Source organism: Strix uralensis, chromosome 3 (genome assembly GCF_047716275.1).
Source record: "Strix uralensis isolate ZFMK-TIS-50842 chromosome 3, bStrUra1, whole genome shotgun sequence".
NCBI lineage: Eukaryota > Metazoa > Chordata > Aves > Strigiformes > Strigidae > Strix > Strix uralensis.
In genome coordinates, this window is record NC_133974.1 from 128,276,114 (window position 1) to 128,303,493 (window position 27,380).

Below are 27,380 nucleotides of genomic sequence, written 5' to 3' on the forward strand. Positions count from 1 at the left end.
CCAAGGAAAAGAAAGAGAAGTTATTCATTAGATAGCAAACTGATGAACCACTTTACTGAAAAAAAAAGTGTTACGCCTTATTGAGGCAAGATACTAGACCTGAATTTGATTTACTGGGCTTACATCCATCCATTCACATTGCATTCACCAGTCATTACTGGTCTGATTGCCCTCCTGAAGCCAGGGGTAAACTTACATTACAATACCACCAGATCAAGTCTATATTTCAATTTCTCATAAGACAGAGAGAGGAACAGCTATCAGTTTCATGGGTAGGCTGGTGTTTCTGTTTGCTTTGAGATTCCTTTTTTCATTTAATCCATCTATTTTGAGAAAAAACAATTACGCCGTTCTTAACTTTAATCATGTCCATGAATCCCATTGGAATCAAAATGATTCCATCCAAATGCTTTCCTGAAAAGAGAAGCTTTCATGAATCAGGCCTGAAATTTAGCAAGTTCCTGAAAAACTGTGGCTTGGAGTTTCTTAATGGTAGAGCATGCAGGTAAAACTACTGCAGATAAAACTAGTATCTGAATTTAGTAGAACTTTTTAACTTTCACCGTTGCTTTTTCTTGGCAATTTTTATAGTTCAAAAACCTTTATAAGCCTTTGTTTTCATTTCTAGCCTTTCATTTCTTTCAAAAGACTTGCCTCTGACGATTCTGAGAAATTTTTTTTTCCTAATATAGTCATCAAGTATTTTTAACTAGCTTGAAACAAGAGCTCTGAACCACCTGCCATTTTGTTTTTCCACGTGTTAACTGTGAAGTTCACTGATGATAGACTGGAGGCCAGACTTTTAAAAAAACCATACAGTAATAGCAAAAAAATTTCAGGCCAGTCTTTGTACACTATAAACTGGCTTTTTCATTACTGTATAATAAGAGTCTATAAATCTTCATGTAACGGACTGCGTAAGAATACAGTGTCTATTTTTTCTTCTACATTTCTTTCACATAATTTCTGATTTGTCGCAGTCAGATGAAGGTTATGCCTTTTGGTTTAGAAAATACAAATAAGAACCTTAACATTTGATGGGATTGCTCCTTACAGTGGTCATTCATAGTGATTAGAAATGTTTTAGGCATACAACTGCGTATCTTAGAAAATCAGGTCATTTCCTACTGCCAAGAAAAGGCTCAGAAGCAGCAGTCTCAAAGTTCCTGATGATGTTTTGTCTCCACAATGAGTAGAGTGGAAAGCAGCAGCAACTCATTAGCTGAATGTAACTAACTCGAGGTAATTGTACACCTCTCTGTTCTTGTCACTATGTGAACCAGTAGGGATAAATGTTAAGCCAAATAATTTTTTCCTGTAACACTGTGTGCCTGTGGCCGAGGAGGTGATTCATGGACTATGCGTAGGCACAACGCTATCTTTAGGCATGTACCTAAAACGTGTTCCTAAAGTATGACATTTTCTGGATCTGGGACCTAAAATGTCTGGATCTTTTCTCTGACGCTCTTCATGAGAGTAACAAAACATGACTACCAATACGAGATAGCAAAAGAATGTACATCATGACTGATAAACCAGCTCTGACAGCTCGTAACGCAACAAGTCATAATGACGGTTTTGGGAGAAATGCGATGCATTTAAGACACCTCCAGTAGCAAAGTAATAATTTAGAGAAGTACATGTTCCTTAATTCTCTTGGGAAAAATGAAATGTATTTCATTCAATCGAACTGTTTTGCAGATCTAAATACCAGGGAAATATGCACCCCATCAGAGTGAATATAGCTGACAAGCACAATGAGCTGTATTTGGCATCTGTAGACAGTAGTATAACCCGGCACCTCCGCAGTTGGAGCTAGGAGCTCCTAGCAGTACTACCTCTTAGGGGAGCTAGCAGCAAAGCAGTATTTGGTACGGTTAAAAGCTCAATATTGCTTGGGCAAAGATATCCCCCTGCCTAGTCAGAGATTCAAAACAGAGTCTACATTCACACAGAGTAACTCATGCCTCCCTTCTCCCTGGTCACCTTTGCCTGTTTAAAATATGGCTAGCATAAAAGTGAAAAATCCAGGAAAGAAAACCTGGTTGTCCTCCAGCACTTACAAAACATCACTGCATACTTATCTTGGGGAGGATAAAGCGCCTAGGTCCGAAGTTTGCTGAGATCCAATCTTTTTTATTCTGTAATACTGTGTGCCTATGGCTTCACCTCCCACTGCTTGCCCCAGGCAAGGACATAAAGAAGAGGTGATAAAGAGGACATGAAACACAGAAGGACTTCAAGTACTTGCGAACAGCATCAGCTGTTAGCACCTAGTTGCCAAAGACTGACCTGTGGAGGCAGAGAGAAATGCTGCACTTCCACATCACAGTGCCCAATTCATAGGACAAAAAGAAGGACCCTCACCAAATGAATTCTTTATCTGCAAACATTCACAATGCAGAAAGCAAACCAGGTAAGTCAAGAATCTAGGTCTTTTAAATATTTTTGCTGCATTTACTGGCTGGCCTTCTTCAGCTCAATCTTCCACATATTGAAAGCAATCTTCCATTCTGACTAAAACAAAAAAAATCTGAAGAAAACTCTTTCATGCTCTCTGAATTAAGTATGTGTAGGCAACATCCTGCACTACAATGAGAAAAAAACCCCAACCAGACAAAAAAGGCATTGTGTTACATGTAATACTACACTAAAAGAAATCCTTAAGAAATAAGGGGATTTACAGACATTTTGATTGTCACTTCAGCTCTTTTGATAACGGATTAATTGTAGTTGTCTTTTGCATTGAACAGAGTTGGGTAGGATGAAAAATACAACCATAAACAGAAAAAAATAATAGAAAATCTATTGTGAACAGAGTGACGTATTTTAAAATATTGAACTCACTATAATTTATAAGCATGCCATCTGCAAAACCCACTGCTCGTGAACTCTGACATTCATGCGCAGTATATGCAATATCTTTCTGTAAGGATTTAAATCTTCATAACCCCCGAGACTTGTGTAGACAATTTATTAAAACTTGAAAATACCCTTTAAAATCTTCAGAAGTACAGTTTTCATCAAAGGAAGTCTGTTTCCTTCTTCGCCAAATTTCCTTTTCCCCCGTTTCTATTCTGTGCAGAGGACTACTCTGTTGTAGGCAGAGGGAAAATTATTTCTTTCTAGTTAGAGGATTAGCTAGAGGTAGTCCACCTTAAAGGGAGAACTAGAGCTGGTAAGCTAAAGAGGGAAGTCTGCATTCTTGCACTACAATACATTCATTCATAATGAACGGAGTTGCGGTCTCTAATGGGAGAATTGCTCAAGACCTGAGCTAATCTGGTGAAAATGTACAAACATTCTCCGTCAATGGCTTTGACTAAGGTTACTGTTCACCAAGGTGGATAAAACCTAACAAAGTCCTTTAAGAAACTCGGCACAAACCTGTCTCTCGGCTCTGGGCCTCGGTTTCTTCATCGTTTTGCTTCTCCTCTGTGCTATTACCACCTATCGAGGAAAACACATAAAAATTATTTATGATATATCTTTTTTTATTGGTAACAGCAGCAGCAATATTAATTGCAATCAATTCAGTGCAAACTGCTAATTTACAGCAAGGTGCCGTGATGAAAGGGGAGAGATATAAAGGTAAACTGAAAAAACCTGCAAATATAACCAGTTACATTTAAAACAGTCACATTTTCACATCTCAAGTTGAGGAAGGGAGGTTAAAGATTTTATCTCAACAGCCACACTGGAAATAACCGTATACCAAATAAAGGCACGTTTCCCTAAACACTGTCTGCAATAGATGAAATTGTTGCTTGATCTTAGTCCGTGTATTTTATAAAGATTTTTTTCTAGGTTTATTTTCCTCCAGTAACATTCCCACAAGATCCTTGAGGTGGCTGTGTTTCTGACTTGCAGAACTTACTTTAACGCCTATGGAAAGTAAGACTAGGAGAGGGAGAATCACCCAAATTTTATTTTAGAGCAAAAGGCACACCATCACTTAGCATAAAGTATAAAAAACCATCACAAACGACTGCAAAGAAAAGAGCAAAATAAAACAAAGTAAGATTGCTAGGATTGAATGTATTTTTCCCCTTTTTACATTCACATTCATTCCAAATTTTCTCCACTACTTTGCATTCGCATTCATTATCCATTTTCTTCCCTCCAGCTCCCTTTCGGAAGGCAGGTAGCAAACAGCGAATTACCACTGAGAAAAGTAATACCCTGGGGAATGTCTATGGACATAAGATCAAGCTCTCTTAACCTTTGCTTGGCCCAATTAGAAATATATCGGGAAATCTGTATTTTCAACAATGGAGAAGGCTCTTTTAGCTTCATAATAATATTAGAGGCTGCAGTGCAGCATGCTGGATCAGATGCGATGGCTACGCTCCCTCTTTTCCAGCATGGCCATATAGACGGTGAGAACAGCTGAGTACCAGCCTTAATGAGGCATTTGAAAAACTGACTGCTTGAACATATACACTGGGAAAAAGGAAATTCATTCCCAGGCCTGTAAATGGCTTGATAATGATACACATATTTTTTTGCTGTGATCTTTTCTGGCTCCTGGGTTTTTCTGATTACAGCTTCTCTAAAGCAACACGGTTAAAGTTCCTTGTGCCACCACCTTACTTTTACTTAACACATGGAGTCTGTTGAAGAGAACAGCAGTAGCCCAAATGCAATTAGGTGGATGGAAGAAAAACAGAGAAAGTGCTGTTTCTCAGCAGCAAGTGTACATCTGGTGGTATGCCGCAATACTTAAAGGCTGAGGTTTGACGCTCTCCTGCTTTCCAGCAGGCAATACATCCTGGCATCCAGCAGATGGGACTAGCGGAGAAGTATTTCCAGGCTGACCCTGCACAGAGCTGCTCTCAGGAGGAGAGGAGATGGAGCAGGAGTTTGACACTTCACCTGACAGGGGAGAGGTGGGCAAGGAGCGGCTCATGGCCATCAGCAGGGACTTGGGCCTCCTGCCTGCTTGGAAACTCTTTGTACCGATTTTAACAACTCTTAATGGATGACTAGCTATAGTGATTTCTTAGCACATTAGTGAGCTCTAACCTGTAAAAAATTGCATTACATGGATGACCAAAATGGCTTGATAAAACCAGCTGGGTTTTTCCTTCCTCCGCTTGAAATCAAAAAGTATTATTTTCAAAATCAGTGTTCTGCCTGTCCACACACAATAGGAGGACCACATGCAAACCAGAAAGTTAGCTGTACTAGAAGAGAAACTCTTCTGTCCCCCTCCCCTTTTCTTTTAAAACATGGGCTTGCGACTTCGCAAGCTTTGCAGCAAGCAATTAATAAATAAGGAAGAAAATCCCTTTGCATCACCAGGATGTGTTTCAAAGGATAAAGTCACCTAGCTCAGGAGCTGCAGAAAGGAACAGTACGTTCAGACAATCCTGTAACACAACCGTGCAGTGACACTTGAAAAATCTTTACCATTAAGTCAGATCCAAAGAGAATATTGCATCACTGCGAAACAAGTGGTGCCAAAGCATAAGGGATTTCATTATGGCCAAGTGCAACACGTTTTGCTTTGCGCAGAAAGACTTTACATTCAGAAAAAGGAGGTCAGGCATAAATGGTAACTACTGATACATCACCCAAAATAATTTCAGCAATTACCTTACTGCATCCACAACATAAAAATACTTTTCCAGACGATACTGGTTTCGACATCCATTATAACATGTATGACCATAACCATGAGTTATTTGGCTGAAACCAGATATTTCAAGGATTCATTCATATTTATGACCAAGGGACTACTTCTCTTGATAAAGTCACTTACTCAGAGCAAGCTTAAACTACAAAAGAAAGTTTAAATGATCATCTGGTTCATCAGATTATCAGATAAAACACACATTCATCCGTACGCTTTCTCAACCCTAAGTCTATTATTTCACTGGAGGTTCGCTGTTTAAAACTGGTATAATAGAATGATAATTACAGCACTATATATTGGATTCTCAACATGTTTTCCACCTAACACTTAATTTTGTTCCTCTAGAAAGAAAAATGTAAAAGACTTTAAGCAGAAGCTTCACCTCTTGTACTCTGACCCAGTCCAACAGACTGACTGGATCGTGACATGAAAATTAATCTCGATCAGCGTATTAAAAGTATGTGTTGTGCCTGCCAAGTGACTTCGATAGAGAAAAGAAAACAGTAAAAAATTAAGAGTGGACAAGTGATCCTCAAGTAAATGACTTGCAGAAGGAAGGGTTAAGCTCTGCTTGGCCTGGAGAATCCTTTCCTCTCAGGAGAAAGGGAAGAAGCGGAGTATAAATACAGTGATAAGAAAGAAAACTACAGGGTGGAGAAGTGACTAATCCCAAAGTGTCTGACAAACAGTTCTTTCAGTTTTTTTAAAAACCCTTCTAATGAGCCTCTTACCAAGTGTCTTCTACTGATGAAGAGTCTTTCTGTAATTATTGCTCTCCATTGGAGCTGGGCGCAGAGCAAATGGAAAGGCTTTAAGAAGCACATGCTCAAAGCAAAGACCTGAAAATATATTTTACAAGAGTAGCAAGCCAGTTTTTCACCATATTTTTAATTCATCCCTGGCTCTCCTTTTCTCTAGGCAGAAAAGCCAGACCCAGTACATTTCCCTTGAGTCCTCCCCATGACATTACTAATAATAAAAATGTCTTTTCCACTGGATGGCTTCTACAGTATCTGCCATCCTTCTCTTTCAACTATTGCAGCAACTGGCGATTGCATTTCCTTTAGGTGAAAGCTGTCCTCACAATATCTGCTTTTCTATTATACTAGTAATTGAACAGCAATCTGTCACTCACTCCAAAGGAGATAGAAAAAGTGGCGAACGACATGTCGTGTCATTTTAGGCCAGTAAATGTAAATGATTTTGAGCCACATCAAAAGACAAATGGGAACATCTGTTTCTTTTCCCTGGCATGGCAGTCAGTCGAAAAAAACAGGAGTTTGAGAATTACAGTAGCACCGTAGAAACAAAATAAGCACATCAGACACTAAAATACCTACTTCTGGCCATATATTTTGCTTTCCCTTGCCAAGCTGACTACTGCCTGATAGGCGCTTGCTCTCTCCTCTTGGCCTTTTTCTTTGAGATCAGCAAGAAAATTCTCCCCCAAATGATATATACCCTCATTTATATTTGGTAGAAAACAGGCTAAACAGTGATCAATCAGCACACTCAGCAAGCTGGCAGAGCAAGCGGCACTTCTAACTAAACTAGAAAACCGGATACTCTGTGAGTGCCTGCCCACTTTACGTTAAGGAGAGGTATTTAGCATGCACAGTGATATGCCAGCTGCAGCAGCAGCCCCAAAATGAAGCAGATGATATGATAAATAATAAGCCAGCAGTCAGATGGGAGAGAGCTGGGACAAGATCCCTACGAAAAGTCCAGAGGACAAACTCTCCGCAGCAGCACCAGAGAAGGTTTTAGTATTCTTCCCATTTTCTCTGTGAGAGCCTGGAAGCACGTGGCTTTTTACATCTTTCACTATTCTTGCAACAAACATGGCAAGTCAAAAATATTAATAGCCTGCTGGCCTCTTGGCTCTTCCCATTTCAGAGCTGAATAAATGCCAGGTTCACTCATACACCTACTCCTCTTCAGCAGTACCTTTCTTCATAAGCAGTCAGCGACGCAGTTAGAGCTGAGGCTAAAGTCGGTGTCTCAAAAACCGGTGCAAAAAGACATCTCAAAAGCTAGTGCAAAAAAGACATTTTCCAGAAGAAAACAGAATTGCAGATAACGTATTTTTAGTTAAAGGAAGAAATTCTGCATAACCAGTACAAACCAATCTACTTCTACCCCTCCAACACAGATTTTATTAACAATAAAATTGTTTTCACTACTGAGAAAGCTGTACTTATATCATCCGTGTGTCAACAGTCAGAGTAAAGTTTCTTCAAACAACCTCCTCCTGCCTGGAGTAGAAATAAAAGAGATGGAGAGCCAATGCCTCAGGCTCACATCTGGTTTGCCACTCTTGCATGTCTGTGTACACACCACATCCCCTGAGTGCCAGGTTTGACCCTGTTACATCCCCGCACGGCTCTTGCCATGCAAGTCTGGGTGCATCCTCTGGTTCTCTGGGTGGCCAGCGACTGTGCATCTCTCCTACGGTCTGGCCTGAGAATGTCTCTTCAAGCTGGGCCACACTTCAATGACAAATGCAAATACAAACCAAGATCTGGCAGATAAAGGATGCCAGTTCTGAATTATCTTTTTTACAGCACAAAAATATTGCCACGGTAATCACGCTAATGATATGAAGGTCCTTCTAGGATAACAGGGAAACTAATTAATGAGAAAATTAAAAATATGGGCCTTGATCTTACAGCTGTTACATTCTGCACACATGAGTAGATATGCTGACTTCAGTGAAACTCCTAAAATGCGAAAGCACACATATATCCATATATACACTCAAGATCATACAGCCTGCAACCGTTTTCAGACTATTCCAGAGTCAAAATGATATTAGACATAAACTAAGAAGCACATACACACAAAGGCCATTATTGTAGAACTACAAATGCATTAAAATGAACCATTAGGGTGGTGGCCTGAGGTTACTGAACATTTTCCGTTTGCATTTTAATTTCTTTTAATTAAATTATGATTTAGGTCAGTTTTAATCACTACTTGTATATAACCCCTTTGGGGTAAATTTTAAGAAGGGTTAGTAAAGAGTTATCTGCAGTAATTGTTTAATGGAGTTATGAGACTTCTTCCCTCTGTGATGCTTCAACAATTTTCCTCACTGCAGAGGCAGACCTGAATGCGCTGCCGTCAATGCACCCAGCCTAGCGGAGTTGTCAGCATAATAAATAACAGGTTTTCATTTTCATGCAGCATTTTGTCAAGGATTGTCGAGGAGTGTGGGAAAAGAATGAGAAAACTGTAGCTCATGGGGATTATCTCAGAGGTTAAAAATAACACTATTGTATTTTACCTATTTAACGTCCTGAGAAATATAGAAGCCTGATCTAAAGCCCACTGAGGTCACTAGGCGTGTTCCCCTTGCCTCAGTCGTCCGTGGGTCACAAGGCAAACAACTCATTATACCTTTCCTGGCTAGGGAAGAACCAGGGCACAACAGCTACAGCATCAAATAAGATGCTTGGAAGTCACAAGCACTCAGATTTGTCCCAACCCACTTCACATACAACACTGCCATCCAGAGGGACCTTGACAGGCTGGAGGGGTGGGTCTGTGCAGACCTCATGAAGTTCAACAAGGCCAAGGGCAAGGTCCTGCACATGGGTTGGGGCAATCCCAAGCACAAATACAGGCTGGACAATGGGTGGATGGCGAGCAGCCCTGTGGAGGAGGACTTGGGGGTATCAGTGGATGGAAAACTCATTATGAGCCAGCAATGTGCACTCACAGCCCAGAAAGCCAGCTGTGTCCTGGGCTGTATCAAGAGAAGTGTGGCCAGCAGGTTGAGGGAGGGGATTCTTCCTCTCTGCTCTGCTCTCATCAGATCCCCCCTGCAGTTCTGCGTCCAGCTCTGGGGTGTCCAACATGAGAAGGACACGGACCTGCTCGAGCGGGTCCAGAAGAGGCCACAAAGATGATCAGGGGCTGGAGCACCTCCCTTACGAGGACAGGCTGAGAGAGTTGGGGGTGTTCAGCCTGGAGAAGAGAAGGTTCCGGGGAGACCTTATAGCGGCCTTCCAGCTACAGGAAAGGTAGGCAGGGACTCTTTGTCAGGGAGGGTAGGGATAGGAAGAACGGTAATGTTTTAAACTGAAAGAGGGTAGGTTTAGATTATATATTGGGAAGAAATTCTCTACTGTGAGGGTGGTGAGGCACTGGAGCAGGTTGCCCAGAGAAGCTGTGGCTGCCCCCCCCTGGCAGGGTTCAAGGCCAGATTGGACGAGGCTTTGAGCAACCTGGGCTAGTGGAAGGTGTCCCTGCCCATGGCAGGGGGTTGGAGCTAGATGACCTTTAAGGTCCCTTCCAACGCAAACCATTCTATGATTCCACGATTGCTGGGAATGTTGTGCTGGGCTGGTTTTTCACTGGGTCTAATTCTTCTGACACACAGTGCAATTCAGATTTTGCAATAAAGGTGCCTGGCCAGAGACATTTAAAATTTCATTGCCAAAGATGCTGATCATCGCTATTTCTGACAATCTGCAAGTGTGACTGTTCAAAACAGATGAAAGCAGACATCTCCTGGAAGCTTGCACTGTCCAACATAACCAGAATATGGACATCGCTCCCTAGACGTCATATGCAGCCTGTACAGAGGATAAAGATGTAATTGACAATTTGATGCAAAAAGTACACATGCTGTGCTGCACAAGTATTATCACTATTATCGTAGTATACAAAAGCAGACGGAAATCACTCATGTGAGTTGATGCATGTTGAAGAGCAGGCTGAGGCAGAGCTCAGAGCAGAGTTGAGGAGTCCTGACCCCTAGCCCTACAGGCAGTCCTGTCTAAGAGACAGAGAAAGAAAGGGACCCCATACGTGAAGGTGCACAGTATGATTGCAAATTTTATTGTTAGTGTATGAATTTACTTTCCTGGTATGCCTAAGAGACGAGGTAACTGCACACTGTTAAGGACTGCAGCACAGCTTATTTTCCAAGCCACGGTCAAAACAAAACATGAGGCTTATTTCAATTTTTTGGCATACAGGTCACAAAATCATGTGGTGTGGCAATGTAACAAAGTGAAGAAATGGACAGAGAAGCCACACAGGAGATCACACTTGTTAAAAATAGCATAAAACACAAACCAAAATGTGCACTATTTTGCATCAATATTTCAAAATAAAGGGACTAAGCCCTGTCTTCTTCACTGGACCTGAACAATCATGATGGTTTACTGTTATTCGCATCATGGTTAGAAATGAGAAATGAATTTCTTGACAGATGAGTCCCCTGCAGGTACGCTGGTTTGTCACTGTGTATAATTCTCCTCTGACAACATTGCATTAGTCACTTTAGTAACTTAGTATTTTGCACCTTAGCTCATCTCAGGAGAAAGAAAATCTACTCTGAAGCATCTAGTGTGAAAACAGGAATTGCAACTGTTTGCCTGGTGTGGTTTACACACATGTACGTTCGGCTGCTAAAAGAAACCCAAATGGGTAAACGGTCAACACAACAGGACTGCGTGTCACCTGCGGAGGACAAAATGAGCTGCATTTTCAAAGCTGTCTTGTGTAGCCACTGCACGGCAATTTAATGAAACAGTAGAAGCCACTTCAGCAATGAAAAGGATCTTCTAAGAAGGGTTTGCTTGGAGAGCAAATACAAATAAAAATACAGATAACGTCCTGTTTTTCCCCTGGCTAAGTGGAAGGTGATCACCCGATATTCTAAGAGCTGTAATCAGTCAAGACAGATGGTGGACTTCAAAACAGAAGTGAAAAAAGAAGCTATCAACCAAAGCGGATAGGGGTTAATAGCATCACTTCAAATATAACCAATCTGCATTAAGGTGAAAAATTTCACAGACATGTTTGATACACATGCTTCCCAGGGTACTTCTTCTGTAGTACTTTATCTTAATTTAAAATTTTATTTAAGGATTTGGTTTGGTGGCAAAAATAATACAGTAACTTCTAAGCTATCTCAATAAGAAGTAGCACTTTTAAGGCTGAATAAGAGAGTGTGTGTTTTTGAAGTATAATTATGTGTCTAGATGTTCATTTTTAGTACATTATGAGTGGAGCAGAAATTTACTGACGAATATTACTGCCCTGTGGGATGCAAAGAAGAAATGTGGCTCTAATTTCTCAAATGGTAAAAGACTTGCTTGCTATAAGCCAAGGAACATTTAAAAACTAATCAGAAGTCAAATCTAGCTAATCTTAATCCATACCTTAAAGACTGAGACAATCAGGCCTCCATAGTATTAGAAGGTCCTTAGAAAAGATGCTTGGAACATTACTTTGAACATACTTTGCTAAGTAATGGTAACACACAGCAGCTGTTGTATGCACCCCCCCACCCCAGCCCCAGGAAGGATTAAGCCACCTCAGAGGAAAGCAGCACAAGCCAAGCACTGCTGAGTTTTGTGTGTGCATACACTATATCCCTCTCTATGAAGCTAGGGAGCGAGCAGCAAAGCTGCAAAATCTGTGGCATATAAAGGAGAATCAGGAAGGGGAAGTCTTACATTAATCTCACAACCAGAGGACTAAGCCATAAAATGAGTTTTAGTTTCTAGTTCCAAGACTATGCATTTTCTGTCATTGGATAAAAATGTTTTGGGAGAAGGGATGAGGAGTGAGAGTGTCTCCCTCTTGATGAGCATCCTACCTAATCGCTGTGACCTGTTGAACCATTGAGTTGCCGAGATGGGATGCGACTCCATTTCACTTCATTTCTACTGTGTACTCCAATGGCTAGATTGACATCTCTCATGGCCAGAGTGTCCACTGAGCAACGCAGGGACCTGGTGGTGAGCCTCAGACTCCTGACACTGTTGAGCAACATTTCAGACATTTGATGTTGCCCTTGAAAGCCAAGGGGTCGACAGTGTTATGACCCCATCGGGCAAAGGAACCAACTCTACCAACTATCTTACAGGTGATTTGTGTTCATTTTGACCTTCCTCACTTGGCTTATCCATCAAACTGTTCTCCTTCCCACCAAGTGAACAGAAAGCAGACAAAGTTCACCCCGAATGAGCAATTCCAACACACCAGCTCCTCTCATATACACTGAGACTCAGCTAAGGTGATTGTGTGAGACCAACAACCTATCAATCCATCAGCAAGAATCTGGTCATTCATTTTGGGAGAAGCTTATAAGAAAAGCTGGAGCAAGACAACTTGCAGAGCTCCAGTCTCTCGAGGGAGGGCAAGGAGGATCCTGACCTCAGAAGGCACAAAAACAGCTTTTGCCACATGGATTGATCATCTTTCTCCTGAAGGAGGAGAAAGATCAGGCATTTGTGATGCTGTTATAAGATGTATTAGTCACCTTTGATACAATATTGATCACCTGCAGACCATGGTGGGAACGGATGGGGCAACTCTTGGGCAGGATCCATTTTATATCTGAGAAATCCCATAAGGAAGGAAAGGGCAGAGTTTTGCTTCTCCCAGTATCAAGAAAATCTATAGCTCACACCTCGCCATTCAGTACATACAGAAGGACATTTGGGGAGATAGCTAAGAGAAATAAGGAACATTTTAAACTTTTGTTTTGCTAGACTTGTAAAAATTGTTTGCTTTTGCTTGGTGACAATCAGCAGGATGAGAACAGGTGACCTGTGGCATTTGTGCTAACTCATGGCTGCTATGATGGGACAAGTACTGCCATTTTGCCTATGTAATTACTTTAGGATTGTGTTATGAAGCCACTGAAGTAAGATGTCCTAAGTTTTGTTTAGTGCTGAACATATTTTTCTCACCTGAGACTTTACAATTACTCAATCACTGAGTGTACCTGACTGAGGGGGAAGGCAAAATTGTCACTGGCTGATTTTACTCTCCCAGGATCAGGGAAAGGGGCAGGGGTGGGGGTGGGGAAAGACAATTACACTGCATGTTTGCACATGCCAAACATGAAATACTGCAGGGAACCTGGGAGTAAAGAATGTTTCTCCAAGTATCCAGTCTATCTGTTTCCCCAGATAATAATCCACGCTGCAATGAAAAACTACTGAATACAACCATTGACAGGAGAATCTGCTATGCAGTTCACACTTGCTTTTCTCTATCAACGGTCTGAAGGCAGAGAACAATATATCTAATAGCATAATAACAGACACCATTAATACTTTAGAGGTTCAGTATAAAATTGCTTTCATTAGCATGTCAAGTGTTTATTTTAGCTTACTGCAAAACAAGCTCCTTACATAGAGCCACTTATTTGACTTTCCTTGATTGCAGAGAGGGTAATAATGAAGGAGCCTACTTTCCCTGATCTTCTGTGGAGATTTTTACATGCACTGAAAAGATATTGCTCCATTACCTCTAGCCAATGAACCAGCTTGGCATGCTGGAGAAAAATATTACAGCAGAAATATTACTGAACTCAGTGGAATAGTTTTTACACACTGCCACAAGGGCATGCATGAGGCTGTTAAAATAGCAAGTTGTATTCCCATCTTCAGTCTAAAAGGACACTGACAACTAAGCAGAGGAAAAAATATCTGGTGTCTCCTATGCCTCAGAGTATATTTCTTAAATATTTTATATCTGGTCACGTTACCAAGGGGAAAATAATAACTTAGATTAAATGTAAGTATCTTTGGACTTGCTTTTATTGCTAAAAGCTATGGCTTGGGTTTGGTTTTTTTGTTGCTGTTGTTTGTTTGCTGGTTTTTTGGTTTGTTTTGGTTGTTTTGGGTTTTTTTTAAACTTGAAGTACCTAAAGCATGTGACCTATCCCAAAGTTAAAACACGCTGAACACAAAGCACTTCAGTTTTACCATGAGGAAAATTCAACAAAGTTGACCTCAGGCAGAGTTTGGCTTTATTGTGTTTTATTTGAGACTGTTTATATGCATTAGGTACTTAGAAGTTCTTTTAAAAAGAAAAAGAGGAAAAAAAAGAAAAAGGCAGCTTTCTGGAAGTGAAGACAAGCTCCTACCTAAATAAAATTATTCAGACACGTAGTTCTGGTTCATGTCACATATTAACAGCTTTCATAATCTTCAAGGCTCCCCATTAAAAGTTCTTTTAATTAGTCAAAACCAACAGCTAATAATTAGAACAGTAGAAACTAAACCCTATTCTCAGCCAAATGTGTGCAAATCCCATTTACTTAAATGGAAATGGCTCACAGGTGTGTTACATTAGACTCTCGCCACTTGGCAGCTTTATAGGATTTCAGTGTCTGGAGCCTAACTGCTTGACTCCTCTTCAAAACAGAGGCACAGGTAACACCACAGAAATCTGATCCAGGTTTCTTCCCCAGCCCCCCTCAGCAAACACTTTAATTACCTTTTTTTCCCCCATCACAACAACCCTCAAGTCTAAATTTAGACTTTCTATTCTGAACGTTACAGGCCTGACTCCTGCCTAAGAAGGAGTCCGTCACTGGCTAGATTAAATCCTGCAGCAATGTGTTACAGGCCTCAATTTTGCATCAGCAAAATCTACTGTATGGCATCAAATTCAAGGAGTTCAGGCATTTTACAGCTCAAGGGTAATGCAATCATTCTATTGCCATACTATTTAATTCCCCCTTCCAATGCATTTGTTTGTGCTCCACAAAGTGAACTGTAGGTCATCAGGAAACACTGACAAGCATAGTAAACTAGGAAACCGTATCTACTAAGCCACAGAAATAGTTAGTGAACAACATCAGTTATTTTGCCAATGGAGGGAAAACCTTACAGTATTGCAGCACTATTTCCCGCCCCCCCCCCCTTTTTTTTTTTTTTTTAAAAAGACACTGATACAATGGAAGCTTTTAGTCACACTCCATATAAAAACATATCATAAAAACTATTACTGTTTCACCTATTTAGGGATATGGAAAATGACACTGTGATCCCACACACTGTTTAGCCTCCATACAAATTGATATCTGGTTTGTCATCACTGAATTCTCTAATCCAAACATAAAACTGGTATTTTAATTTCAGCTGGGTTTAGTGCAGCATGAAAGGAAAGAGGACCAGTCAGGATGAGATTTCTTGGGTTCCCCCACACCTTCCAGGCGATGACAGCTATTGCTTTAAGTACTTGCCATTAACAACCAGTCACAATGTTAGTGACAGGATGTTACTAGCAGTTACTTAAAGTGATAGATGTTAACATTTTTCTGCTCTTTATGACTCAACACTATACCCCAGTCAGAATATTTTAGGAGCTGAATGCACAGCGCTAGGTCAAAATGATGAAGATCGTGGAGCCACTGGTTGAGGTGCAGAATGAGACGTGTCATTTGAGGAACATTAGGTCAAAGAGAATCCATGATAAGGAACTGTCATAGATTAAAGATTAAGGCTCATCCTTTTAACTACTTCACATAAGGGGAATTCTCCAGCATTGGAGCATTTTGCTCTTCCACACATACGAGAACAACATGAAACTCTGCACTATGAAGATAAGTCTTTGATGTTAACATCTTTTAACAACTCTCCCAATGAGATACTGATTAAGAAAAGATACTTTGATCCAGATTTAGAACAATGTAGACCACATTTACCTCCGTACACATGGGCAAGCTGCCCTGTGAAGACTCAAGTACAGGAAAGCTCTCTTACAGGAACAACACTATAGGCATAATGTTAAGCACCTGTGACTTTCTGGAGTGGAAAAGGATACAGCAAAAATTTCTTGTAGAAAAGGAAAGCAAGAATGTTATTGCTCTGCGTTTTGCAGCAGGTAGCTGATTTACTTGACCAACTTAACCAACCAGACTGACCCAAGCCCTTCATAACATGCATTACACTGTGTATTGTTAATCACATAAAGTCAGAACAGGTTAGAGAGAAATCAGTAATGATTTCTCATTTTATATCAGCAGTAATCAGTAGCTCATCACATAAAAATAGCATTTGTAATTCTGAATCTACCTTGAGATGACATACACTTCAGAAGAATTACAATCTCATGATCTAGGACAAAGGGAACTTTCCAGGTGTGTGCAAACAACATTCTTAAATGAAAGTTTTCCAGTTCTTTCCCAAGAATTCAAAGCAAACCTTTCCCCCCAAAATGCAAAATTGATTAATAGCTCTGAAAAGCTGTCAGACCACCTACCTTCAGCATCATCTTGCAGGTCCTCAGGCTGCTCTGCTTTGCTCTTTGTGGGAGATGGAGCCTGGCCTTTTTGTTCCAATCCTTCTTTAAACATTAAAAATAAAATACTTACTTATACTATTTTGAAATTGTTTTATTGTTTCAAATATTACTATGCATGATACCACAACTGTGAGTACATTTTTATCTCAGCACTCCATTCAGTACCTGATGCCTATCTTTCTATTATTAAAATTAATTACTGCATCATGTGTTATAAAAGTCAGAATAGGTGTCTTTCAGCCTAGGATGGACTTTCCCTAACTTTCACAGGACAGCAGTGAAGAAAGCTCATACTAAAATAACGTACTTCTTCACAAGCTCTTAATCTTTTCAGAAATAAAAAAAAAATAATGTTTTAATTTGTAGTTTTTAAGATAATATATATTTTACTGCATCACAGAACTGTGGAGAAATAATCTGAACAAAATGATTTTCTCCTCTCAGCTCAATTCTCCATTCAATGTTATAACACAGTAGCAAATGAATATTGACTGAAATTAGTAATGAAATGAAAGGTAGGGAAGCAAGTTTGACAGTGAAGTAAAGTTAAGGAAATTAAAGCTTTACAAGATAGAAATGTTCTGGTTGAAAAAATCCATTGCAACCTTCTAGCCAGAAAGCAACAGGAAGGAGGAGGACAGGGAAGATCTCCTAAGGAAGAACAGTAACTGGGGCCCATTAAGTTTAAGATCTCTCCTGTTTGTAGGGACTGAAGTTCACACTGTTTAATAGCAGTTGGTTAAACTTTAAAAATTATGCACTTTTCCTACAACATTTTCACAATATCCTGTCATCTCAACATAAAGGATGAAATTACTGTTTTTTTGCTATGATAGACCTCAAGGCATGAACCGTTAGCACAGAAAGCCCATTAGTACAAAAGGTAGGCCAAGCTGGAAATTAATCATAAAAGGTATTTGTAAATTAAGATGGTTAAAGAAAGCAGGTTCACTAATTAAAACATTCTTCAAACATTGTTGCTTAACCACGAAAGCAGAGAATGGCAGACAATTAAAACACAATTCATTGCACCTATTGAATCTATTCAACCACGACAAGAAAATGACTTTCTGTCATTTGACTTTCTGTCAAACCTCCCAGTTCCCTGTGGCCAGCTGAGGGCTTGGGATAAGGAGAAGCCTGAAGAAAACACACTTTTGTGTGTGCTGGAAAGAAACCTTGACCACTTGTAACCAGGAAATTTGGGAAGACACGTGACCTTGCTTGATTTACCCCTATTGCTGTGCTGTGAGAAAATAAGAATCGTGGTATTACCTCAAACTGATTAGCTGATTAGCAACTGGGAAAAAAGCTATCTACATGTGTATTATAAATTGCTTCAGTGTTCTGAAAACTCCCATCTCTTCTGCTGTCATACATACCCCGCACAATCATCTACTCTGTATGTCGTTGGATTTTTAAACAGCTCTCAGCAATCAGATGCCCAGTTCTCATAAAGTACTCAGCTCTGCTAAGAGCTGTTGATACTACCCCTTTTATCTTCCACCCTTCCACAACTACATATATCTAGAATTAAAATGCTGAAAGTTTCAAAACAGGAGGTATGAAAGAAGTAAGCAAGGATGTGGAAAGGTAACTTCCAGGGTCAAGGGGAATGCTGTGTTCGTGCAGGAGACAAAAAGGGAGTGAGTCATGGCTTTGCATGGAGCCCAGGAAACTCAGAAATGTTCTCTGCCTGCACTCCTGGGAAACTGGTTATTCTCCTGTACTTATGTCCAAAAAAAAAAAAAAAAAAAAGAAGAAGAGCCATGGATTGGGAAACTGGCAGGAATTTACATGAAGCAACAGCTCAAAATGTCAACAAAAATCCCCAAATTGAGATCTCTACGCAAGTACTCAAATTCCATCGCACTTGCTTAATTTTAAGGAATAAGCATTACCCCAAAAAGCCAAACTGAATATTGTTCTTAAAGGTTTATTCTAGAACAGAATTCCATATAGTTCAGGGCATGAAGGGCCCTTAGTGATCAGTAAGTAAAGCCAGTTACTGCAAAGCAGAACATGCTGTGAGGTTTGGCTTGGTATCAGGAGGCAGACCTTTCCCGACAGCACTTCACATAAGACATCATGTGTCATGTCATCGCATTTGCTCATGTGAATTTGAAATTAAAATACAATATTTTGAGGAAAACAAAGAGTTTTCAAGTGCTAAGATGAATTTATTTCTGGAGTGGTGAGAATGTAGGATTAACCACAAGAAATACTGTGGGGAAAAATAAAGGCAAAAACTGCCAAATAAAGAAACACTTTGTCAACTGTTTAAAGGGACCACTCAGGAGCAATGGTGATAGAGTTCAACAAGAACTTCGATACAAAAGAGAGATTCTGAAAATAACCAGGCTTTTAAAGATTGATTCCTGCCAGCATTCTCCCATTCTTTTAAAAAAGAACTTGAATATTTATAGTGGACCATATCGATGTATGGCTTCTTTGGTTCTAATGCCACTCTGAACTACCTGCTACGTTCCCTTTTTTGGTTGACAACAATTCACATCAGGGGACTGAATCAATAGGAGTGTTTCAATCAACACTCACTGCTCTAGTATGAATTTTATCATCTAACCAATCTGTAAGGCTTCCTCCAGTGCCACAAGTGAAATGTCAATCAAGTTTAAGTGCAAATGTCCAGCCAGGTCTTTCAGGAGTATCTGAACACGTTAGATAATATAACCAACATCTTAATTGAGAGCACAAAGATGGAGAGGGAGGAGGCTTACATTCAGAGAAGTCAGAAATGATACTATCTCAAAAGAAATGATCTTTGCACTCTATAAAGAACCTTAAAATACTCACAAAAGGATGTAGAGGCACTGTCCCAGGAGAACAAGATGTTAATCACAATTTCACTGCTCTTTAGCACATTTCCCCCATTCCAGAGACAGAAAAGGATTTGTGCAGGCTTCAAAATGATGTCTTTTTATTATGGTCAAAATACAACTCTTAACCCTTTCTGCTCTCCAACAGTATGTATGTCTTTCAGAACAGTTAAGCCAAATATTACAGAAATTTTGCGTGCAAATTTCTGTTTAAAAAAGCACACCTAGACAGGCGTCCGAACTGATCACATGATAAGCTTTTCTATTCGTCATCATCTGTGCAAAAAGGTTTCTGAGCTCTAACACTGGGAGAAATGATTCTTCTTTATAGGTTAATTCAGAGGGTCAACAAGCCACTTAAATCTCACAGTCTGTCTCCAAGTAAGCTATTCCCCAAATCCCTCGCAAGTTCCAAATCTCCCTGGTTACAAGGGATTGCTATTTTAATCTCAGAAAAAAAGAGAAAGTCTCCCTCCAAAAAAAGTATCGAAGTATAAGAGTGTGCACAGAGCGGAGTACACAAAGAAATTCTGTATTTATACAGCATTGATTATAATAAGGCTTCCCCTGTTAGTGTGAACGAGATCCTTCGTCCTGCCATTCTAGCTGGCTGTGGCTTCTGGAATAATGAATAGGTGGTTAATTAGGATGCTCAGTATAGAAACAGAATGACCAGCAGGGCATTTATGATGAACGACTACTAGATGGGAAATGAGAGACAGCAGTGTGGCAGCATTCATAGAGATGAGGACAAAAGGTTTTGGTACCTGGTGAAGAGGAGGCAGAATATAGATTGAGGGAGGGAGAATATAGATTCAGAACTGAAACTCTTTTCTGTGTGGGTTTTTTTTTTTTTTTTTTAATGGTAAGAGAATTAACTTATGTGAGTGCATAACGTGATACTATTGTGTAGGAATCTGGACCGTGCTTCTCATAATAGCACATGCTTCTATAATTTCCATGTGCAATCACTGCAATTGCACACACAATTATGGCAATATTAGGGCTTATTTTGCACGCTTCTTTGCATGGATATGTGAATCTATGGGTATAAAAGCAAAGTCCTTCGGAAGTTAAAAGTTTAGAATAATCTTCCCTTAATGGAGCTTAAAACATTAAGCATCATGACTCTGCAGTGTTAAATCACTGAAGTTAAAGGTGGACAAGACTATTAGGTCATCTGGTCCTTCTCTTTTCTTATGTAGGAAATCATTCATAAAGTAAAGCTGAGATGTAGAACTGCACAGGTCCGTACCCGCTATTACTATATCTGCCCTTTTGACTCAAGCCATTCTAACAGCAAACTGTACGAGATATGATAACATCAAAGCACTTTGAATTAAATGGTGCCATTAAGTCAGCAGCTGCTACAAGACACAGCATTCAGAATAACAAACTGATAGGTTAAAATCCTGAGTGTCAAACGTCATCAAAAGAGTGGTCTTCAGTGTGTATATTTAATAAGACTAGGTTATTTTTTATTTTTAAATGTTTTAAAATGGTTTTCTTATTCTAGAATATATGCGGTGACGTTATGTGATTAACTCGCTCAAATGATGATTCACGCTTGTTGATTTTATAGTATTAATGTAGATATTCATGAAGATTTTCTGGCAGATACAATTAAGATATTCCCTTATTTATTTTGAAGAGAAATCATAGAGAGAAAGGCCTTTCTGCATGTACTTAGGTATTTGCACTTCAGGGTGGTAGAAACACAAGACAGATTACTTTCATAATGTATCCATCACTCAATAATGCACACATTTGGTCATCTGTTATTCCTTACTCCTGGCTAATGCTCTAGCTGTTCCCAAGGCCTAATCTGGTGTGCACTGAAGTCCATGGACATATTTCCACTAACTTCAGCTGACACCAGACCAGGATCAGGCTTTTTTCCTCTAATTCTTGCCACCAGGTTTAAATTATGACTGATTCTGTAACCTCTACCTCATTCTACTACATTCTTCAAACAGAAATTGGTACAGATACAATGAGTCTACATCTCATTTGTGACCCTGTTGTACTAGTCTGTGTTTTCTCTTGGTTTGATATTGGCCCCCAGAAGCACCTAGCCAATAGGAAGTTGGAGACACAGGAATTTAGGTGAAATTTAGAATATTTCAATCTCTGCCAAAGGTCCTACATGTGTGTAGTCTGCAACATGTGCTCTCCAGGAATCCAACGTATTTTTTTTTCCTTTTTTTTTTTTTTTTTTTTCCGTTTTTCCTTTAAGAACAGGAATTGAAGAAATAACCCCAAAACAGATTGGATATGGACAGCTCAAAAAAACAGGGTCATCAATATTGGTGCCAACTGCTGACTCCATCTGCTGGAGTCATGACCCATGAAGTCAAGTGGAATGAAGAATGATTATTCAATTAATATCTTGAAATGGTGACTAGAAGCTGCTACTCTGGTTTTCCCTTAGTACAGTAAAAAGCAGATATCCTTCAAACTGATAAAAATCTGAATATAAAAAATGAAAACTCCCCTTAATGCAGAAATTACATTTGTATTTATAGTTCCCACAAACACATCCTACAATCATTAAGAAGTCAATACACAAATAGGTCAAAAGGGCATAACTTTTGTATATCTGTCCCACTACTTGAAGCAGATATACAAAAGATACTACTTCTCTTTAGCCATGTAGATATTGATTGCTGACAATCAATACACTGATTCCCAAAATATATCCAGGTGATAAAGAAATAAACAAGTATGTGCTGTCGAAGCTTATAGCACCCTACAGGCAAACCTGTGAGAGAAGCTATGATCTCAGCTATCTCATATGCACAAAGAAACAGACAGTAAGGGAAATATTTTCCTCAAATGACTTAATTCAATGATAATTTCCCAAAGCAGCTATGTAGCTTCACCTAAATCAATGAAGCTGTGAAGGATACAAGGCAAGAAAGAAGAGACCAGCTATTAAATGGAAATGTACTTCCTTTTAATTCTAATTTAAATTGCTTAAAAAAAAAATCAATGTAATTTGCATAATCTCCATAAAAGCAAGACAAAAATGCAAAATAATTGGGCTTATAAAAGTATACATGCCATGATAACTGTAAAAAATGAAACGTTAGATGAATACTGCAAATTCAACTGTAGGATAATCTTTGGCAAATGTTTGTTGTATAATGACAGTCTTTATTTTTTCTACTTTTATGTATGTATGTATAACTATATCAATCACGGTAATTGTATTAAAATTTCTAAAAGTTCCTATCCAGTAATCTTGACACCAAAAAGTAATTATAATTATATGTAATAAAATCAACAGGCCAGAACAGCCATAAAAGAATGTGCTAATCCATCAGTGTAACACATATCTATCTGTGTATATCCATGTTTTCACATCTATGCATACACACCATTCTTCAAATATTTCTAATTTCTAAACTAATTAACTGGTTGCATAAATCATCATAATCCATTTGTCTTTACAACAATCTTGCCAATTTAAGCAGCCAGCACACTGCTTCAAAAGCTTTTACCTCTGTTTTCTGGCTGGTATATCTCTGACTTTCTCCACGTGGCTCTCCTTTCTGATTCCGCATCTTTTCGTAAAGAGAAAAACTGGAAGTTTCTGTACAGTAACTGGGCTATGATGGGATCAGGGTCACAGAGACCTGGGGGGATAGTGCACGTGCCTGGTGCACTGTCACGGATGGGTACTAGCTGGTTAGGAAGGAGAGGCAGAGAAGAAGAGTAGGGAACTATGCTGCATATAAAAGGAGGTCCTTCACTGCACAGAAGTCTCTTATGGAACAGGATATGTCCACTGAGAACCTCTAGGAGAAGGTCAGCAGGGAAAGTAACACAGGGCGCTGTGGTGGAAGCCTGCTACAAAAAGCCAGGTCAAGAAGATTAAGCGGATGAAGCTCTCTACAAAAAACTAGCAGAAGTCTTCTGACTGGAAGCTTTTGTCATCATAGGAGATATCTAATCCTACATCTTCTCCTCTTCTTGTTCCTTGGGCCTTTCTTTCCTTTATACCTATCTATCATTTCCATTTCAAGTCTATCCACATCCACAAACCCTAAACACTGACACTTGTTTTAAGCAGCAAAGTAGGAGGACCAGGAAAAAAGCCCTCTGAAATACTGTCCAATCAAGTTTAATGTATTAAAGAGTTTGAGGTAGAGTTTTGCTACCGTTTTCATTGCAAACAAATCATGGCCGCTAATCAGAATTGCAAATGACTCAAGAATTGCTGTATTCACACCTTTTCACAGATAAAAAGACTGCAGAATTTTAATTATTTCCCACTGATGTTCAAACTAGTTATTAATAAGAATCAACTGAGTATCACCCAGAAGCTCGTAACAGATGACGACATTAAAAAGGTAGTCTCAGCCATTCTTGCCATGTACTATTTATTATCAGGGATGGTTTGCCCTATGTTATGTTAAAACCCAGAGGTGACTGTCGTAACATCGGCAGTAAATGACTGGCACTGCTTATCACAACCAAGGCAATTAGTTTCAAGAATTCTTTCAGTTTGGTTGCTGCTTTGGAGAAGTGATGTATTTTAGCATAAAATGTTGTTTACTCACCTGTCTCTTCACTCGGCTCAGTCCCTTCTTCATTAGCATCATCTGTCAAAAAAATTGAAAGAAAATGATACTAGGAAACATCTAAAATGAAATATTCCATGTTTCAAATTGCCTGTATCTTAGCTTGCCTCCTCCCATTTAACATTTTGCAGTGAGATCTGGAGGTGGATGGGAAAATAAGGTTTTGATACTAGACAGTTACTACCAGATACAGAAAATGCAGCAAATAAAGACAGGGAACAAAATTCTGCATAATTTACAGAATTCTGCAAATTATGACTTGTATAAAATGAAATTGCATTCTCTTTTCTAGCAGAGTTTTTGGTTTACTTGTCAAGTTTCAGTTTGCTTTGTTTCCTGGGAACAGCTGGCTATGTTAAGAAGAGAATTAGTTATCCAGAAATCATACCACATAAAGAAGTTACTATAAATTTGCCAGACAGGACTTTGGTTTAAGACCAGACTTGGGCCAGCCAAGAATTGAACACTTGTAATTAAGATGATATATGAAGAAAGCAGATTCCTTTTGCAACAAGTTGCATTTTGGTAACAAAGGAATTTCTTACCGCAATTTTTTTTGATGAAGAAAAAAAAAAATTAGCCTTAGTTAACATCTAGGTAATTCAATGTTCCAGAGCCTTAATCATCTAATGGAGAGCTCATTAACCACAGAAGTTTATGCCAACTATGTTCCTAATTCATACAGACTCCATTTATATCCTTTTAAATAGATTTGGGCATGGGCAAATTCTGTAGCAATCCTACAATTTCTGTCTAAAGCTTAACATCTTTCAAACTTGCATATGTGCATATTATGACCACCATTTGAATCCAAAGGAGTTTTGCAATATTACGATCAGTGGTAATCAAAACTAAGAGTAGTATTTAGGTCCTAATTTACAGGGTCAGATCTTTATACTATAAACTCTGCTGAGATCCAAATGCTGTGACACATGCTATGAGGATTAAGCTCTGTTTTCATCAAGATTTGAAGCCTGAAACTTTATTTTAAGTAGCGTGAGAACAGAACAATTGGTTAATAATAGAGGCTTCCACTGGGAATTATGTTTGCTATAAGCATTAAAATTACGAGCATGAGAATTTTCATGGGTGCTTGTGAATCTACAGTAGATGGATCCTTATCCATCCTTCTCTCCCTTCCATCTCATTCAGACATGATCTGGAGGGCAGGGCTTTCAGAAGCCACTGAACAACAGCAGGTTATGTTTCTCTTGAGTACGCACCCCAAAGGATCAGGACTGAAAAAAGTCATTGCACATTCTACTTCCTTTATTCTTATTCTGCAAACCATTATTTTGGAGATCAAAAGGGCACACGGACCCCTACTGTACAAATATGAATTCATACACAGAAACTTTAAGGAGCTTTGACAAGTAACTTCTGAGATAAGAAAATGAAAAATCTTGTTAAAGCTTATGGGAATTCTGCCATTGACTTCAACAGAGCCAGGATTTTCAACTGGAGTCCTGACATTTTTCAACAAACCACTCAGAAAACGTTTGGTTAACACAGAGATTATTAATTATTCAGTTTCCAATAACATGTTCTTTCTATGGAAGCGTTTGTAATGAAACCAGCATGATAAAATTTCAAATTACTCTAAGACTTGACACTAAATCAGCAGAATATAATATCTTAACATACATATATCACCTGGTCTTCTGCGGAAGTTCTTAATTATAGTGCTGTAAGTGACTTGGAATACGAAATTCCCAAAGCAACAGAATAGCTTCTAAGCTGGTGATAATGGACACAGACAAGAAATCTGATGTTATTAAAAAGTAGTGAAGTCATTATGCAATATAATTATGAAGAGGCAAAGACTGCTTTTGTGAACTAATTGTGAATTAAAGGCTGTTTTTCCTGGGAAAAGGAACCTAAGTTTTGCTGTAAGACAGTAAAGTCCTTGTGTCGCTACTGAAAATGGGAATTGGGCTCCCAACTGCTTGGTGACATGATCTCTAGGTCATTGTGGTGCCTTTGAAAATTCTACCCCAATCTAGATCTGAATCTGAGTTTCACTTTGGCACACAGCACTCCCCAGTCACTTCATGTGTCTGTAATTCTTACTCTTACACTATTAATGCATCTGGTGGAAGTGCTTCCCTGTCCAATATAAAGCAGCCTCTTTCACTGACCTTGGTTTGGCTGGCTGAAGTGATAAACACCACGTTTAGTTGGCAGAGCTCTATGCCAAAACCAATTATTTGAGACAAAACCCAGTGTTTTAGAAATCTATATCCAAAATTCATTCACTTCCCCCAAAAATAATGATATTACAGGCAGTTTCTTGGTTACTGGTTCTGAAGAAGTAAAAGCAAATAGAAATATTTTTTACTGAAGCTCTACATGCCTAGTATAAAGCAGAATCAGTGCTGAGATTGCTATAAATTAGATTTGTAATACCTAGGGTTTTGGAGGGGGAAGGGTGGTGTTTATGTTCCCTATGCATTTTTTTACTCCATGTAGAGGAAGCCTTCTAGAGGTTTGCTTTGGTTTGAAATATGCACCACAAACAGTCAAACTCAAAGCAAAATTAAGGAAAACCAGCGAAGAAGCCAAGAGTGAATCTTCGACACTAGTAAACATTTCCTTAAAGACATACCATCTGTATTTCTTGCCCAAACTCCCTCATTTGAAAGACTGGAAGTGAGGTCCTCTGTAACTCTCATCCTTACTCAAGAGCTGTTGAAAAATAACTGACTAGGAAAGCACACTATAGGGTGTGCATGAATGTACCCACTCTTGGTTACTCTTTTGACTGGAGAAGCAGAACAGCAAACTTTCACATGGCTTCCCCATTAAAGCCCTGAATTTTGGGAAGCTCTACCAAGATGACCTTGCTGAAAAAGGAATGACAGACCTTGCAGCCTGAAGTGAGAGGAAGACTGACAGCGACTCCCTGCAAGTGTCAGCCCACCCCCAAGAAAACTCGCATCACTATTTAGAAGGCTTAGGATACAAGGAAGCAATCTAATCCAAAATGTGTCATATGGTTGAGAGTACAAAATTTTCCAGCTTGTAGGTTGGGCTATAGTATATAAAATTAAGGTATTAGATGGCTGATGTATGGGAGAACAGTTTCCAGTCAAGTATAAAATAATTTACAGTTGAGAGTGAACCTATGATTGAAACTCGCCCTCTAACTCTCATGCTATCTGAGGCAACTATATCTCTAAAGATCACAGAGCTTTGCATTTGGGAGCAAGTTGCTCAGAGCATACACATTTGTATAAGTCATAGGCTCCCTGGTAG

General features: G+C 39.3%; 1 protein-coding gene across 3 annotated transcripts in view; it reads right to left on the bottom strand.

The window, feature by feature from the left end:
- Window positions 1–27,380, bottom strand: part of MACROD2 (mono-ADP ribosylhydrolase 2) — a 901,307-nt gene that overhangs the window by 52,562 nt on the left and 821,365 nt on the right. For 2 of the 3 annotated variants that reach the window (XM_074864379.1, XM_074864376.1), the window contains exons 10-12: window positions 24,105–24,146; window positions 16,661–16,744; window positions 3,388–3,450 (exon numbers count right to left, since the gene is read on the bottom strand). In XM_074864379.1, the coding sequence (XP_074720480.1) occupies window positions 3,388–3,450; window positions 16,661–16,744; window positions 24,105–24,146 (189 nt within the window). The remainder of the gene's footprint in view (window positions 1–3,387; window positions 3,451–16,660; window positions 16,745–24,104; window positions 24,147–27,380) is intronic. The other variant, XM_074864378.1, reaches the window with a different exon arrangement.